Source organism: Erythrolamprus reginae, chromosome 5 (assembly GCF_031021105.1).
Source record: "Erythrolamprus reginae isolate rEryReg1 chromosome 5, rEryReg1.hap1, whole genome shotgun sequence".
In the NCBI taxonomy this organism is placed as follows: Eukaryota; Metazoa; Chordata; class Lepidosauria; order Squamata; family Dipsadidae; genus Erythrolamprus; species Erythrolamprus reginae.
Genome location: NC_091954.1, coordinates 4,137,851 through 4,155,022, shown reverse-complemented (window position 1 = coordinate 4,155,022; position 17,172 = coordinate 4,137,851). Strand labels below are relative to the sequence as shown.

The window sequence follows — 17,172 nt, the reverse complement described above, 5'->3', positions numbered from 1 at the left end:
TATTAAGTTATTTATTTTGTCCAATACACAATGAGGGCTTTAGTGGGTATATATCTATATACACATAGTAAAATACATGATGAAGGTTATAGAGGAGATACTCATAGTAAAATATATCTATGAAAGAATAGAAAAGAAGATATTGGAATAGAACATATCAATGAAAGAATAGAAGAAGAGATATAGGAATAGAAAAAAGGTATAGGAGATATAGGAGAGCAATAGGACAGGGGACGGAAGGCACTCTAGGGCACTTGTACTCGCCCCTTACTGACCTGGCGGATTTTAAGAAGACACTGGAAAGCCACTGGTCCGAAGTGGCATTGGGCATGGGTGTCAAGGAAGGATCCGGTTCATGGGGTGCTTAGATTTGGCCCTGGAAACAGCGAAGGTGCTAATCGCCATGCAAACGTCTGCCTTCTCTGACAGATCAGACTTGGAGTTACAATTCAAGTGTTATCACCACGAAGACCGGCAAATGAACACTAATTGGCCAGCATCGGTCCAGGTCAGCGTGAATGCAACGCCACTCACCATCGAGCGGGGCGACAATAAGACGTCACATAAACCTCTGCACCTCAAGCACGTCTGCCAGCCAGGAAGAAATACAATTCAGATCACTGTCACGGCATGCTGTTGTGTAAGTGCCTCATCTGTTCATGCTGCGGTTTGGCTCTTTGGAAATAGCTTTAGAGTAAGGAAACTATTGACCCTCTCAGAGAGGGTCCGCAACTTGGGCGTCCTCCTCGATCCACAGCTGACATTGGAACATCATCTTTCGGCTGTGGCGAGGGCGGCGTTTGCCCAGGTTCACCTGGTGCACCAGTTGTGGCCATACTTGGACAGGGAGTCACTGCTCACAGTCACTCATGCCCTCATCACCTCGAGGTTCGATTACTGCAATGCTCTCTACATGGGGCTACCTTTGAAAAGTGTTCGGAAACTTCAGATTGTGCAGAACACAGCCGCGAGAGCCATCGTGGGGCTTCCTAGATTCGCCCACGTTTCTGCAACACTCCGCGGCCTGCACTGGCTGCCGATCGGTATCTGGTCACAATTCAAAGTGTTGGTCATGACCTTTAAAGCCCTACATGGCATTGGACCAGAGTACCTCCGGAACCATCTTCTACCGCATGAATCCCAGCGGCCGATAAGGTCCCACAGAGTTGGCCTTCTCCAGGTCCCGTCGACCAAACAATGTCGTTTGGCGGGCCCCAGGGGAAGAGCCTTTTCTGTGGCGGCCCCGGCCCCCTGGAATCAACTCCTCCCAGAGATTAGAACGGCCCCCACCCTCCTTGTCTTTCGCAAATTACTCAAGACCCACCTTTGTCGCCAGGCATGGGGGAGTTAGGATATTTCTTCCCCCTAGGCCATGACAAGTTATGCATGGTATGTTTGTGTGTATGTTTGGTTTTTATAATAAGGGTTTTTAGTTGTTTTATTAAATTGGATTGTTACATGTTGTTTTTTATCATTGTTGTTAGCCGCCCCGAGTCTGCGGAGAGGGGCGGCATACAAATCCTAATAATAATAATAATAATAATAAAATAATAAATTGTCCTACCAAGACTTCACATTCCTGCTATTGTTCACGGGGGTTTCACAGTTTCTAAGAGAAGGATTATGGGGTCGTGATTTCTGACAGTCTCAAAATGGGTGAACAGTGCGGTCAGGCGGCAGGGAAAGCAAGTAGGATGATGCCAGTAGTATGCAGTGGGTTGGGGTGGGAGAGGGGAAGGGAAGGGAAGAGAGAAGGGAAGGGACCTCCTCTATAGACCATTGGATTTTTAAAAAAATTGTTCTCTTTCCCCCCAGTCCCATTTGTTTGTTTTGCAGTTAGTGCACCGGCCTTCGGTCCGTTCTGTCCTCCAGGGCCTCTTAAAGAAACGCCTGCTTCCGGCTGAACATTGCATCACCAAAAGTGAGTAGAACCTGTGTGTCAATTTGGCCTGTAAGGCAGATGATGGAACTCCATTCAGTCCTTGGGACAGTGACTGTCAAGCCAAGCGTCATGCTGCTAAAACAGTCCTAAGTATGAATTCTATTAGCACTCCCCTCCCCTCTCGCCTTTGTTATTTTTTTTTTAAAAAAATTATTTTATTTTTTTGCAACAGTCAAGAGAAATTTTAGCAGCGTGGCCGCCTCGACGGGCAACGCTCCTCTCAACGGAGAAGACGGTGTGGAGCAGACAGCCATCAAGGTCTCTCTCAAATGTCCCATCACGTTTCGACGGATCCAGCTTCCGGCAAGAGGTCACGATTGTAAGCACGTACAGGTGAGGGCCTCCCCTTCTCCCATTCGTGCAAACCAGCGCAGCATTGCATTTATTTCTTTCACAAATGTGCAGACACACATCTAAGTATTAACTACCCTTGCCCAGTCAATCTGCTCAAAACATTTTAATGTGTGAAAGGGTTAAATGATGTTCAGGAGAGAAGACGGGCTACAAGAATGGTGGAAGGTCTTAAGCATAAAACGTATCAGGAAAGACTTCATGAACTCAATCTGTAGAGTCTGGAGGACAGAAGGAAAAGGGGGGACATGATCGAAATATTTAAATATGTTAAAGGGTTAAATAAGGTTCAGGAGGGAAGTGTTTTCAATAGGAAAGTGAACACAAGAACAAGGGGACACAATCTGAAGTTAGTTGGGGGAAAGATCAAAAGCAACGTGAGAAAATATTATTTGACTGAAAGAGTAGTAGATGCTAGGAACAAACTTCCTGCAAACGTGGTTGGTAAATCCACAGTCACTGAATTTAAACATGCCTGGGATAAACATAGATCCATCCTGAGATAAAATACAGGAAATAGTATAAGGGCAGACTAGATGGACCATGAGGTCTTTTTCTGCCGTCAGTCTTCTATGTTTCTATGTTTACCAATATTATGAATGCTAAAATTGTCAGGTGCTGTACTGCTCCACTCACTCGCACATACACATCAGGGTGGTTTATGGGGAGTTTTATTTATTTATTTATTTATCAGATTTGTATGCCGCCCCTCTCCGCAGAGGGAGGAGTTGATTCCAGAGGGCCGGGGCCACCACAGAGAAGGCTCTTCCCCAGGGGCCCGCCAAATGACATTGTTTAGTCCAGGGGACCCGGAGAAGGCCAACTCTTTGGGACCTTATCGGCCACTGGGATTCGTGCGGTAGAAAGCGGTTCCGGAGGTATTCTGGTCCAATGCCATGTAGGGCTTTAAAGTAGGGGGAAACTTTCTGAACAAAGGTGGGGGGGCGTCCAGATGAGAAGTTAGCAGGGGCCCAGGGAACCTTTCAGAACAAGGGAGGGCGGGTGGCCGGAGGTCCAACCTCTGCAAAAGTAGGGGAGGAGGAGGGAAGATCTCGTTCAATGGGGGGGGCTCTGCTCCCCTCACCCTCTGAGTAGCACTAGCAGCCGCCATTCATTGTCAGCGTAGCTCAGGCAAGCTCAACGGAGAGCAGCGCACCACCAAGACAAGCCTCCAGCACTGTCCCCCCGAAGCCACGAGGCTCCAAACCAGCTGCCGACTTGCTTGGGGTGGCATCACCATGCCGAGAAAATAGCATGTGGTGTGCAAGAGCAGGCCTGACGGCTGGAGCTCGGCAGCGCTACTGTTGCTGGACCTGGTCATCCTCCCCCCAGCGCTCTGCTCCCGAAAGCCTGGCATGGCTCATAGAAATTTTTGGTGATTTCTTTGCTTCTGCTCATGTGTGGAAACAAAAATATCCCCGGAAATTGGCAAAATGTCACGCAGGCGAGATTTGTCTTCTGTGCATTGGCAGGAAGCTGAAGCACATGCGCCCGCCCTCAACACACACTCAAATGTGGCATTTATTTGATGGAGTGGCTTCTCTTCGTGATTGGCAGCCGTTGGGAGGATGCTCTTTGCAGTCACATCCCCTTGGCACCATCGTTTCATGAAGATTTCTCCTGCTTTTTTTTCCTCCTGCAGTGTTTTGATCTGGAATCCTACCTCCAGCTGAACTGTGAACGAGGCACCTGGAGATGCCCCGTATGCAAGTGAGTGGGGATATCAACGCCCGTGATAATATCAAAGCGGAAACCAGACTGATGCAAAATGATGCTTCCATTTTGCACCAGAGATGTAACCTCACTAATCTAACAGTATTTTTTTTAATATGATAAATAATAATAATAATAATAATAATAATAATAATAATAATAATAATTTATTGGATTTGTATGCCGCCCCTCTCCGTAGACTCGGGGCGGCTAACAACAATAATAAACACAACATGTACAATCCAATAATAAAAAACAACTAAAAACCCCTATTATAAAACCAAACATACACACAAACATACCATGCATAACTTGTAATGGCCTAGGGGGAAGGAATATCTCAACTCCCCCATGCCTGGCGGTATAAATGAGTCTTGAGTAGTTTACGAAAGACAGGGAGGGTGGGGGCAGTTCTAATCTCCGGGGGGAGTTGGTTCCAGAGGGCCGGGGCCGCCACAGAGAAGGCTCTTTCCCTGGCGCCCACCAAACGACATTGTTTAGTCGATGGGACCCGGAGAAGGCCAACTCTGTGGGACCTTATCGGTCGCTGGGATTCGTGCGGGTAGCAGGCAGTTCCGGAGGTAATCTGGTCCATTGCCATGTAGGGCTTTAAAGGTCATAACCAACACTTTGAATTGTGACCGGAAACTGATCGGCAGCCAATGCAAGTTTTGCTGAGGACCTTTTTTAAAAAAAAAATGATGATAAATGATCTGGATGCTAAATCATGCCCAAGTAATGACATCCTTCTTATTTCCTTGGCAGACACAGAGAAGTGGTTTGCTGCTTTTTTTCAGAGTTATTTATTTATTTTTATTTATTATTTGGATTTGTATGCCGCCCCTCTCCGAAGACTCGGGGCGGCTCACAACAAGTGAAAAACAATCCAATACAATCCAATTAATTAAAATATTATAAGTTTAAGAAAATCCCCTATACTAACATACACACATACAGGCATACCATATATAACTTCAACGTGCCCAGGGGGAGATGTTTAGTTTCCCCATGCCTGACGGCAAAGGTGGGTTTTGAGGAGTTTACGGAAGGCAGGAAGAGTAGGGGCAGTTCTGATCTCTGGGGGGAGTTGGTTCCAGAGAGCCGGTGCCGCCACAGAGAAGGCTCTCCCCCTGGGGCCCGCCAACCGGCATTGTTTAGTTGACGGGACCCGGAGGAGGCCCACTCTGTGGGACCGAATCGGTCGCTGGGATTCGTGCGGCAGAAGGCGGTCTCGGAGATATTCTGGTCCAGTGCCATGAAGGGCTTTAAAGGTCATAACCAACACTTTGAATTGTGACCGGAAACTGATCGGCAGCCAATGCAGACTGCGGAGTGATGGTGAAACATGGGCATACCTGGGTAAGCCCATGACTGCTCTCGCAGCTGCATTCTGCACGATCTGAAGTTTCCGAACACTTTTTAAAGGTAGCCCCATGTAGAGAGCATTACAGTAGTCGAACCTCGAGGTGATGAGGGCATGAGTGACTGTGAGTAATGAGTCCCGGTCCAGATAGGGCCGCAACTGGTGCACCAGGCGAACCTGGGCAAACGCCCCCCTCGCCACAGCTGAAAGGTGGTTCTCTAATGTGAGCTGTGGATCGAGGAGGACGCCCAAGTTGCGGACCCTCTCTGAGGGGGTCAATGATTCCCCCCCCAGGGTAACGGACGGAGAGATGGGATTGTCCTTGGGAGGCAAAACCCACAGCCACTCCGTCTTATCCGGGTTGAGCTTGAGTCTGTTGACACCCATCCAGGCCCCAACAGCCTCCAGGCACCGGCACATCACTTCCACCGCTTCGTTGACTGGGCATGGGGTGGAGATGTAAAGCTGGGTATCATCGGCATATTGATGATACCTCACCCCATGTCCTTGGATGATCTCACCCAGCGGTTTCATGTAGATGTTAAATAGCAAGGGGGAGAGGACCGACCCCTGGGGTACTCCACAAGGGAGAGACCTCGGAGTCGACCTCTGACCCCCCACTAACACCGACTGCGACCGGCCAGAGAGGTAGGAGGAGAACCACTGAAGCACAGTGCCTCCCACCCCCAACCCCTCCAACCGGTGCAGAAGGATACCATGGTCGATGGTATCGAAAGCCGCTGAGAGATCGAGGAGCACCAGGACAGAGGATAAACCCCTGTCCCGGGCCCGCCAGAGATCATCCATCAACGCGACCAAAGCGGTTTCCGTGCTGTAACCGGGCCTGAAGCCCGACTGCTGGGGACCTAGATAATCGGCTTCTTCCAAGGACCGCTGGAGCTGGAGTGCCACCACCTTCTCGACAACCTTCCCCATGAAGGGAAGGTTGGAGACTGGACGATAGTTGTTAAGTACGGCTGGGTCCAGGGAGGGCTTCTTGAGGAGGGGGCGCACAAGCGCTTCTTTATAGAGTGATGGAAAAACTCCCCTCCCCAAGGAAGCGTTGGTAATCTCCTGGGCCCAGCTCCGTGTCACCTCCCTGCTGGCCGAGACCAACCAGGAGGGACACGGATCCAGTAAACAGGTGGCGGAACTCACAGCTCCAATGGCCTTGTCCACTTCATCAGGTGTCACCAGATCAAACTCTTCCCAGACAGGTGGACAAGTACGTGCCCCAGTCACCTCGACTGACTCGTTGTCAGTCGACTCTGTTTTACAATTGGAGTCGAGGTCGGCCCGGATCTGAGCGACTTTATCAGCGAAAAACGTGTTAAACTCCTCGGCACTACTCTGCAAGGGCTCCCCAACTCCCCCCTGGTTAAGAAGGGAGCGGGTCACCCTAAACAGAGCGGCCGGGCGGGATTCCGCTGATGCAATCAAGGCGGCATGGTACGCGCATCTTGCCGCCTTGAGCGCCACTTTGTAAGTCTTAATAAAAGCTCTTACAAGTGTTCGATCAGATTCAGACCTACTCTTCCTCCATCGCTTCTCTAGACGTCTCTTTTGGCGTTTCAACTCCCGGAGCTCCTCGTTAAACCATGGGGCTCTACGGGGTCTAGCGCCACGGAGAGGTCGCAAAGGCGCAATCCGGTCGAGAGCCTCCGCAGCAGCCGTATTCCAGGCCTCCGCAAGAGACTCCGCCGAACTGTGGATGAGTGCCTCTGGAATAACCCCAAGCGCCGTCTGGAAACCCTCTGGATCCATTAGGCGTCTGGGGCGGAACATCTTCATTGGTTCCGCCTCCCTGCGGGGAAGGATTGGAGCCAGGAAGTCAAGCCGTAGTAGAAAATGGTCTGACCATGACAAAGGCACTGCTTCTAAGCCCCTTAGTCTCAGACCATTGCTCAATTGCTCGGAAAGGAATACCATGTCAGGTGCGTGCCCCCCCTCATGAGTCGGACCCCGTACTACTTGAGTCAGGTCCATGGCTGTCATGGTGGCCATGAACTCCTGTGCCAACCCCGAGGTTTCGCCGAGTGACGGCAGGTTGAAGTCCCCCAAGACAACAAGTCTGGGGAACTCCACCGCCAACCCGGCTACCTCCTCGAGTAGCACAGGCAGGGCTTTTGACACGCAGCTGGGAGGCAGGTACGTGAGAAATAAGCCCACCTGAACCCCTAAGTCCAACCTCATCAAGAGTGACTCGCAACCCGCAATTTCCGGAGCAATGAGTCCACGTAGGCAAAGGCTCTCCCTGGCTATAATAGCCACTCCTCCCCCCCTTCCCTGGGGTCGCGGTTGATGCCATATCTGAAACCCAGCTGGGCAAATTTCAGAGAGAGGAACACCTCCCTCTGGGCCCAGCCAGGTTTCAGTGATACAAGACACACACCCTTTTAACCCCCCAAAAAGAGCATGAAAATCTCGGTGCGTCTTATACTCTGAATGTAGGTGGGGGGGTGGGGGTGGCAGCCTCTCAAGCGGAAGTTTTGGAGCTTCAGACACTGAAACGGAGCTTCAGTAAAAAAAGTCTCTGAAATGGAGGTTTCAAAGGCAGGGGGAAAAAGCAAAGTACAGAACTCACAACCAACAAACCTGTTGCTTAAATTCACCCCTGGGAACAGCTGATTGGGGGTATTCCGGGAGGCTGATCTACCCGCCAATCAGCTGTTTTCTTATTTTCTTCCGCTAAAACTAAGTTGTGTCCTATACTCCCGGTGCGTCTTATAGTCCAAAAAATACGGGCCTATCCCTTCAGAAACTTATATCATATGGCAAATGCGCGACAAGTATGTAAATGTCTGCCCCATTTTTCTCTTCCAGTAAAACAGCTCTGCTGGAGGGCCTGGAGGTCGATCAATTCATGTGGGGCATTTTGAACGCTATACAAAAGTAAGTGTATATTTTGATTTGGAGAACTGGGCCTCTTGTTATGTTCGCTCGCAAGCTTCAATTCTCGAAAAACCTTTCTTAGAATTTGTCTCAACCTAGAATTTTAGATCAGTAAAATCTGATCATCTCAGGACATGATGCCACACACCCCCCATGTGAATTTTGGACCCCAAAGATCTTTTCCAAATTGTGAATATTAATGTAGAGGTTCCTGTCGCTGCAAGACAGCAAGGAGGACAGAAAGTGGGGAGCATGCCAAAGTGCTGGGGGCTGAGCCTAATCAATAGAGACCAGATTTAAAGTAGGTTAATATAATTACAGTGCTACCTCTACTTACGAACTTAATTCGTTCCGTGACCAGGTTCTTAAGCAGAAAAGTTTGTAAGAAGAAGCAATTTTTCCCATAGGAATCAATGTAAAAGCAAATAATGCGTGCGATTGGGGAAACCACAGGAGGGTGAAGGCCCTGTTTCCTCCCAGGAGATTCCTAGAGAGGCCCCACGGAGACTTCTCCCTGCCTTTTCCGGCCCTGTTTCCTCCCAGGAGATTCCTAGAGAGGCCCCACAGAGGCTTCTCCCTGCCTTTTCCGGCCCTGTTTCCTCCCAGGAGATTCCTAGAGAGGCCCCACGGAGGCTTCTCCCTGCCTTTTCCGGCCCTGTTCCCTCCTAAGAGATTCCTAGAGAGGCTTCATTGAGGTTTCTCCATGTCTTTTCCAGCCCTGTTTCCTACCAGGAGATTCCTAGAGAGGCCCCACGGAGGCTTCCCCCTGCCTTTTCCGGCCCTGTTCCCTCCTAAGAGATTCCTAGAGAGGCTTCATTGAGGTTTCTCCATGTCTTTTCCAGCCCTGTTTCCTCCCAGGAGATTCCTAGAGAGGCCCCACGGAGGCTTCTCCCTGCCTTTTCCGGCCCTGTTCCCTCCTAAGAGATTCCTAGAGAGGCTTCATTGAGGTTTCTCCATGTCTTTTCCAGCCCTGTTTCCTCCCCGGAGATTCCTAGAGAGGCCCCACAGAGGCTTCTCCCTGCCTTTTCTGGTTACAGTTTCAGAGGCTTGGGTTTTTAAGTGGAAAGTGGTTCTTGAGAAGAGGCAAAAAAATCTTGAACCCCTGGTTCTTATCTAGAAAAGTTCTTACGTAGCGGCGCTCCTAGATAGAGGTACCACTGTAATTACAAGCACATCTGACGGGAGTGTCTAATGAGCTTGTCTTTCTTTTGCTACTTGCAAGGATATCTGATTAGCAGGTGAAGAGATGAAATAATTTCTGCTCTGGAAGCCAATGGAGATTCTCAATCATCCTGGTCATGGTTATATCAAAGGTGCTTTCTCCAAAAGGTCACTGGACTTTCTTGATTTTTTTCCCCACCCTTTGAACCGAAGAAGCTTCTTGGATCAGAAGCGAAACATTATCAAAGGGGAAAAACAAAACAAGACAGGCAGTTCTCTATTCTGGAAGGCGTACGGTCACCTTAGCTAGGTGATAATGCCAACTTAAAATGAGCAGCAGTGAATGCCATGCAAGTACGAAAAAAGTCAATTCGGTCTTGAGGTAGAATAACAGAATCATAGAATCCGTGCCATGGGCAGCAGGGGCGTTTTGCTCCTACCACTGCTACCAGTGTGCTGCGCACACGGCTTCAGGTGTTTTGTGCACGCATGTCCCAGCATGTTTTTGCTTCCGCGCATGCGTTGTGCCATATGTTGGACCATGAGGAAGGCTGCGTGCCAAAGAATTGATGCATTCAAATTATGGTGCTCCTGAGCATCCTTTGGACTTCAAGGAGATCAAATCAAGTCAATCCTAAAGGAAATCACCCTTGACTGTTCTTCGGGAGGACAGATCCTGAAGTTGTTGGAGTTGTGGAGTTGGAGAAGACTCCAGAGAGTTCCTTGGATTGTGAGGAGATCAATCCAGTCAATCCTAAAGGAAATCAACCCCTTATTTGGAAGGACAGATGCTGAAGCAGAAGGTCAAATAGTTTGGCCACCAAATGAGAAGAGAGGGCTACTTGGAAAAGACCCAGATGTTTGGAAAGATGGAAGGAGAAAGGGAGGGCAGAAGGATAGGATGGTTAGATAGCATCATTGACGCAATAAACAAGACTTTGGACAGACTTTGGGAGATAGTGGAGAACCACCCAATAACAGGATATGTATTGGACTTGATTGACTGATTGATTGATTGATTGATTGATTGATTGATTGGATTTATATGCCGAGAATCGACCAATATACAGTATATGTATCTAGAAATCCAATTAATATAGCCAAAATGTCTTTAAAAACTCTAATAAACATTTAAAATCACTCATTCCCATTCACACACAAGACATACTTAATACTCTAATGGCCCCAAGCCTGGCAGCACAAATAGGTCTTTAAATGCTTACAGAAGGCGAGGAGAGTGGGGACAGTGCAAATCTCTGGAGGGAGCTGATTCCAGAGGGCCGGGGTCCCCACAGAGAAGGCTCTTCCCCTAGGTCCTGCCAAAGTTGATGGGACTTGGAGAAGGCCGACTCTGTGGGACCTAACCGGACGCTGGGACTCATGCAGCAGAATGCAGTCCTGCAGGTAATTTGGTCTGAGTCCATGTAGGGCTTTATAGGTCATAACCAACACTTTGAATTGCATCCGGAAACCAATCGGCAACCAATGCATTCGTTATTGACTTTAATATGATGACATTAGTAACATCTAAAATGCATACGGTGTATTGAGAGCTCTCAGTATTATCGAATGTATTGTGTTTTCACAGCTCTGAGTTTGAAGAAGTCACAATTGACCCAACCTGCAGTTGGAGACCTGTCCCAATCAAGTCGGACATTCACATCAAGGATGATCCAGATGGTATTCCTTCCAAAAGGTTCAAAACCATGAGTCCCAGCCAGATGATCATGCCCAACGTGATGGAGATGATTGCTGCCCTGGGTCCAGGTCCATCGCCCTACCCATCAATCCCGCCACCCCCCGGAGGAACCAACTCCAGTGAATACAGTAGCCAAGGTGAGTTTCGCATCCGATGCATGGAACCAGTTCTCAGAATAAGCCAAACCACCCGGAAATATTTTGAGATTGTGAGGTTGCGTCATGTAGTCAACCAAATGGACTTGGCATTTTTGTCAACTATCGAATCCTTCCAAAAGGTCTGGAATTGGCAGGTGTTCGATGGTGTTATCATCACCGGATGTAAGCTTGCCGGACTTTTGCAATTGACTGAGGATGGATTTGCCAGTGCCGTTGAAGGTGTTCAAGTTGTGTTCCATTTGTTTTGGGATTGCACCCAAGGTGCCTATGACTACCAGTACAACCCTTGCTTGCCTTTATTTATTTATTTATTTATTTATTTATTTATTCATTCATTCATTCATTTATTGGATTTATATGCCGCCCCTCTCCGGAGACTCGGGGCGGCTAACAGCAATAATAAGACAGCGTACAATAATAATCCAATACTAAAAACAATTAAAAACCCATTAATATAAAAACCAAACATACATACAGACATACCATGCATAGAATTGTAAAGGCCTAGGGGGAAAGAGGATCTCAATTCCCCCATGCCTGACGGCAGAGGTGGGTTTTAAGTAGCGTACGAAAGGCATAGAGGGTGGGGGCAATTCTAATCTCTGGGGGGAGTTGGTTCCAGAGGGCCAGGGCCGCCACAGAGAAGGCTCTTCCCCTGGGTCCCGCCAAGCGGCATTGTTTAGTTGACGGGACCCAGAGAAGACCCACTCTGTGGGACCTAACTAGTCGCTGGGATTCGTGCAGCAGTCGTTCTATTTCTATTTGTAGGTCTTTATATTTTGTTATCTTCTCCAGTTCTTTCACTTCTATTCTGCTGTCTTCAGGCCCTGCCGTGTCCACTTATCCAGAGATTTTTGTCCTCCTTATCAATCACTAATAAGTCTAATGGCTAGTTAATACAATTATGTCAAAGTAAAACAGATTTGATCCACGGGGCTCCTTGGAAACAGTGAATGACCGTCCCAGAGTGCCTCTACTAGCAAAAATGGAGCTTGGGAGGACTGCGCTCAGCCCACTTGGGCTCTGTTTTCAGCCATGACGACCTCCTGCAGCCCTCTGCCAGTGAGAACAGAGTTCATGAAGGTCACACACGGACTCCACAAGCTCTATTTCTGCTGTCAGAGGGCTGCAGGAGGCCGTTGTGGTCTAAAACAAAGCTTCAATGGGTGATGTCAAGTTTGCTATGTCCACCAAGGCCCTGCCCACCCCAGACACGCACACACAAACACACACACACACACACCAGATCAACACAGCCCTGATGTGGCCCACAGTGAAATTGAGTTTGACACTCCTGACATAAGACTTATAAAAGAGAAGGGAACTCAAATTAGAAACTTCAACCGCAGTTCCACAGAAAATATTACCTAGCCTGCAGTGAAGGGCTGCAAAAAATTTTTACTGCCACATTGTTGGTTTGGCTTATTTTGTGGGTGTGGCTTGCCAGCCATGTGACCAGGTGGGAGTGGCTTGACAATCATATGACCAGGTGGTGGCTTAAAAGTCATCTGACAGGCTTAAAGGTGGCCAACTTGACGTCACTCAGGTCAAGGGTTTGGGTTAGGGTACCTGGCCTCTCCTCCCTACAATTCCCCTATCTATTTACTATTAAGCACAGCTCTTCTAAAATTATACACATTCAACCTCATTTACCACGATAGGAAAAACATACCCAGAGCCCAGAAGGGGGAGAAAAAAATTCAAATTTTTTTCTATTGGTTCTGCCTACCTGACTGTACCCGTAGGTGCCCATCACTGCTAGCCTGGTGACGAAACATTTGGAAACTGAACAACAATCTCAGAAAACAAGCCAACAACATCTACCACCCAAGCTACAAATACCCCCCTCCCTGTTTCTGTCCAAGTAGATTTCTTGCCATTTTGTTCATCCTTCCAATTGATCAATCTGTAAAACTGCCCCTGGAATTATTTGGCGGTCTCCTGTTAATAGTATATTAACCATGCCAAACTCCTTTTTAACCAACTTCCAATTCCAGACAAGGAAACAGCTTGGTTATTTAAAGAGGAAACCCTTTGAACAAAATAGGCCAGCTTTTATTGTCAGGGTTCTAGGGGAAACCAATAGATCTGGGCATCAATCTTTTTGTGAACGAGTAAGCAGGTGCAGTGTTGGTCTCTTGACAACTGTGTTAGCAAATCCAGTCACAAAGGTCAAGAGCAGGCCAGCCGTTTAAAACCGATTTTCCAGCTATCTTTCCCAGCGACATCTTCATTTCAGGTTGCTAGCTTGCAGTTTCTCCATTGCAGAGACCCTGATACAGACTCCTGAGCAAAGAGCTCCCTTACTATCTCTCCACCTCCCCGAGAAGTCTTTCTTTCAAGTCCTAACTGCCATCCCTGATGGAGTAGTGCTTTGCAGAAGTTAGCCCACCCAGATAGCTAAAACAGCTAGCCAGTCGCCTCAAACCAGGATATCAGGAACCGTAGTCTTGAAGATAATTGAACACAAGTACAGTGTTCCCTCAATTTTCGCGGGGGATGCGTTCCGAGACCGCCCGCGAAAGTCGAATCTCCGCGAAGTAGAGATGCGGAAGTGAATACACTATTTTTGGCTATGAACAGTATCACAAGCCTCCCCTTAACACTTTAAACCCCTAAATTACAATTTCCCATTTCCTTTACAACCCTTTAGATTATTACTCACCATGTTTATTTATTAAAGTTTATTTTAAAAAAATATTTATTGAAGGTGGATGAAAGTTTGGTGATGACATGTGACGTTATTGGATGGGAAAAACCGTGGTATAGGGGGGGAAACCGCGAAGTATTTTTTAATTAATATTTTTGAAAAACTGTGGTATAGACTTTTCGCGAAGTTTGAACCTGCGAAAATCGAGGGAACATTGTACTGCAAAGTTTCTTAAGAAAATATTCACTTCTTTCCTAGCAAAACTACACTAAGTATTTACACTACACTAAGTATTTACCTTGAAGATACTATACAAAATACTCACCAATCTCTGTCTACTATTCTCGGTTACAATACTCAGCCACAATTCTCGAGCCACGATATCCTTCCACAATAATCATCGACAAGCCACAATAATTCACAAGCCACACCTATGCAACGGTGCATCATGGTATATACATTTCTCAACCAATCAGATTACATTACAATCTGTGGATTCACCGTGACTAAGCAGTTTTACACCGTTAAAGTCAATCCATTGATTAAAATCCTTCCCTCTGCAATTTTGAGCATTACGTCGGGTAGGGCCCTGATCCTGGCAATCTCTTCCAAATGAACACGGTTGAAGTTGAGGAGCAATCAGCTGCCTTCCTTCCTTGTCTTAATCCAAAATATGGCCAAGCTTGGTCAACCAATGGTTCATTGAATCAACTACAGTTGATTGCCAAAGTGCTAAAGTAGAGGCAAGCCAACCGCCCTAAGGATTTGTGGGTTATGTGGACTTCACACTGGCTGTTGAACACTGAATTCAATTTACTTCAGTGCTCCTTCCGAGATGCTCAATTTTCATTTTTTCTGTGAGCACATGTTCCTCCTAACCATTTCCCCTTACTTCAATCTATTCATTGCAGTAGAACACAGGCTGACCGTGGTTTTGTATCTCAGTCCTATAATTTATAGAGCCAGTATATTTTTGTTGCTGTTTTAGAAAAAACCGATAGTGTTCTATCCTGGGCCTATGCAGATTGAAAACAAAGGAGAAAAAAAAATAAGGGTAGCAATAATGACAGTTAAAAGACAATATAAAAATACAACAACAACAACAACAATAATAATATACAGTATTTATAATATAATGTTATAATATAATATTATAAAATAATAATAATATATTACATTATAAAAGTGTATTATTATTATTAATGCATTTTTACATTGTCTCTTAATTGTCATTATTGTTACCTGTATTTTTTACATTGTCTTTTAACTATTGTTATTACTGTAAACTGCCCAAAGTCCAATTGGATTTGGGCGGCATATAAATTTCACAAAGGAAGGAAGGAAGGAAGAGGAGAGAGAGAGAAAGAAAGAAAGAAAAAGAAAGAAAGAAAGAATTTGTGTCCAGCGACAATCCAGGAAGGCGGCTTCATTCATTTAACATTGGATTTGTATATGATGCTTTATTGTTGTGAGCCGCTCCGAGTCCTCGGAGAGGGGCGGCATACAAATCTAATAAATTATTATTATTATTGTTGTTGTTGTTGTTGTTGTTGTTGTTGTTGTTATTATTATTATTATTATTATTATTATTATTATTATTATTTATTCTGGCAGTCTAAAGTTTGATCTAAACCCAGAAGAAGAAGGAAGGGGACCTGGGCTCGTTTGTTTGATTTTGATTCCAACTCTACTCTTCCCACTTATGCTTTTCTTGACCCTTCAGGTAACAGCTACCAAGGCCACAGCAATTTTGATTTCCCCCACGGGAATCCCGGTGGGACATCGATGAACGACTTCATGCACGGCCCCCAGTTGTCGCACCCGCCGGATATGGCCAGCAACATGGCAGCGCTTGATAAGCCCTTAAGTCACCCCATGCAGGAACCTGTAAGGCTCTTACTCATTTACCTTGCTCATATGACCTTCTGTCCACAGGCAGCGGGCAGCGGGGGGAATACGCCATAAGCAAAGTTAAAGAAAACCTTAAAAAGAAAACACCCTGGGGCAGCAGACAAAAGAAAAGAGGGTGGGTTTATAAGAAGATGGACAGCTCCATCTTTGCAAGGCAATGCCTGGGAAATAAAGCAGAGCACTGATAGGCTGCTGCCCCCACAGGGGAGGGGGGGACCAATGAGGGTAGTAAGTTTATGCACTATTTATTGAATACTTAATAGGTTTTTTTTATTGTCCCTCCTTCTCCAGTACCTTAGTATGATCCTTAATTACTTTTAAAATAGGAGATAATTAAATAGTATGTCTTTACCCATCAATGCTTTAATCATTTATCGGGGTGAAAGTTTTTTATTTTTCTCCACTTTTAAACAGTGCAATATCATATACAGTAGTCCCTCACCTATCGCTGGTGTTACGTTCCAGACCCGGCCGCGATAGGTGAAATCCGCGATGGGGAATTTATCGACTGATAGTACTTATTTAAGTATTTATATTGTAATTGTTTGGTAAGTTTTCATTGTTTTAAGTGTTTATAAACCCTTCCCACACAGTATTTATTTTAGATACAGTATTTACATACAGTATTTACAATTTTAGATATATATTTTTTAAAAAAAACCTGCCGATCGAGTTTGGCGGGTTGTTTAAATCTGCCGATCGACTTCCTCAGAAACCCGCGATGAAGTGAAGCCGCAGTAGGTGAAGCGCGGTATAGCGAGGGACTACTGTACGTTCAATCTTCAATACAATACAATGAATTTACATTTATATTCGGTGTTTATCATCTAACAATATGCTGCCTCCGCAATCATTTTAATCATTATCTAGAACTGAACTTTTATAGCAATTAAAAGAAAATTGAGCTACGTGCCTAATCTGTTATCATACTGAACCTTGTGGGTTCAAGTACAAAACCTTAAAATACAAAACCAATTTTTTTTACTATCACACTCAGGTAGGCATGGCTTGCTAGCCGTGTGACCAGGTGGGAGCGGCTTGACAATCATGTGACCCAGGGGTGGCTTAAAGGTCATGTGACTGAGTGGGAGTGGCTTAACGGCCAAGATAAGTTTTCAAATAGGTGCTTGGAATCTTTTGATTAAGTCCCATTATTTGAATAGCCACAAAAAGGACAAATTACAGCCGCCCCAAGTCTACGGAGAAGGGCGGCATACAAATCTAATTAATTAATTAATTAATGATAGACAGCATTATTTGTTGAGGAGCACAGTCCCATTTTAAGGTTTTGATCTGAACCCACACGGTTCAGTAGGATAACAGATTAGGCAA

At 46.3% G+C, this 17,172-nt stretch overlaps 1 protein-coding gene across 9 annotated transcripts in view; it reads left to right on the top strand.

Moving 5' to 3' along the window:
* The window catches only part of ZMIZ1 (zinc finger MIZ-type containing 1), a 479,806-nt gene that overhangs the window by 440,244 nt on the left and 22,390 nt on the right, over nt 1-17,172 (top strand). For all 9 annotated transcript variants that reach the window (XM_070751999.1, XM_070752003.1, XM_070752002.1 and 6 more), the window contains 7 exons: nt 430-640; nt 1,816-1,921; nt 2,115-2,275; nt 3,936-4,003; nt 8,193-8,261; nt 11,011-11,258; nt 15,653-15,816. In XM_070751999.1, coding sequence (XP_070608100.1) covers nt 430-640; nt 1,816-1,921; nt 2,115-2,275; nt 3,936-4,003; nt 8,193-8,261; nt 11,011-11,258; nt 15,653-15,816 — 1,027 coding nt within the window. The remainder of the gene's footprint in view (nt 1-429; nt 641-1,815; nt 1,922-2,114; nt 2,276-3,935; nt 4,004-8,192; nt 8,262-11,010; nt 11,259-15,652; nt 15,817-17,172) is intronic.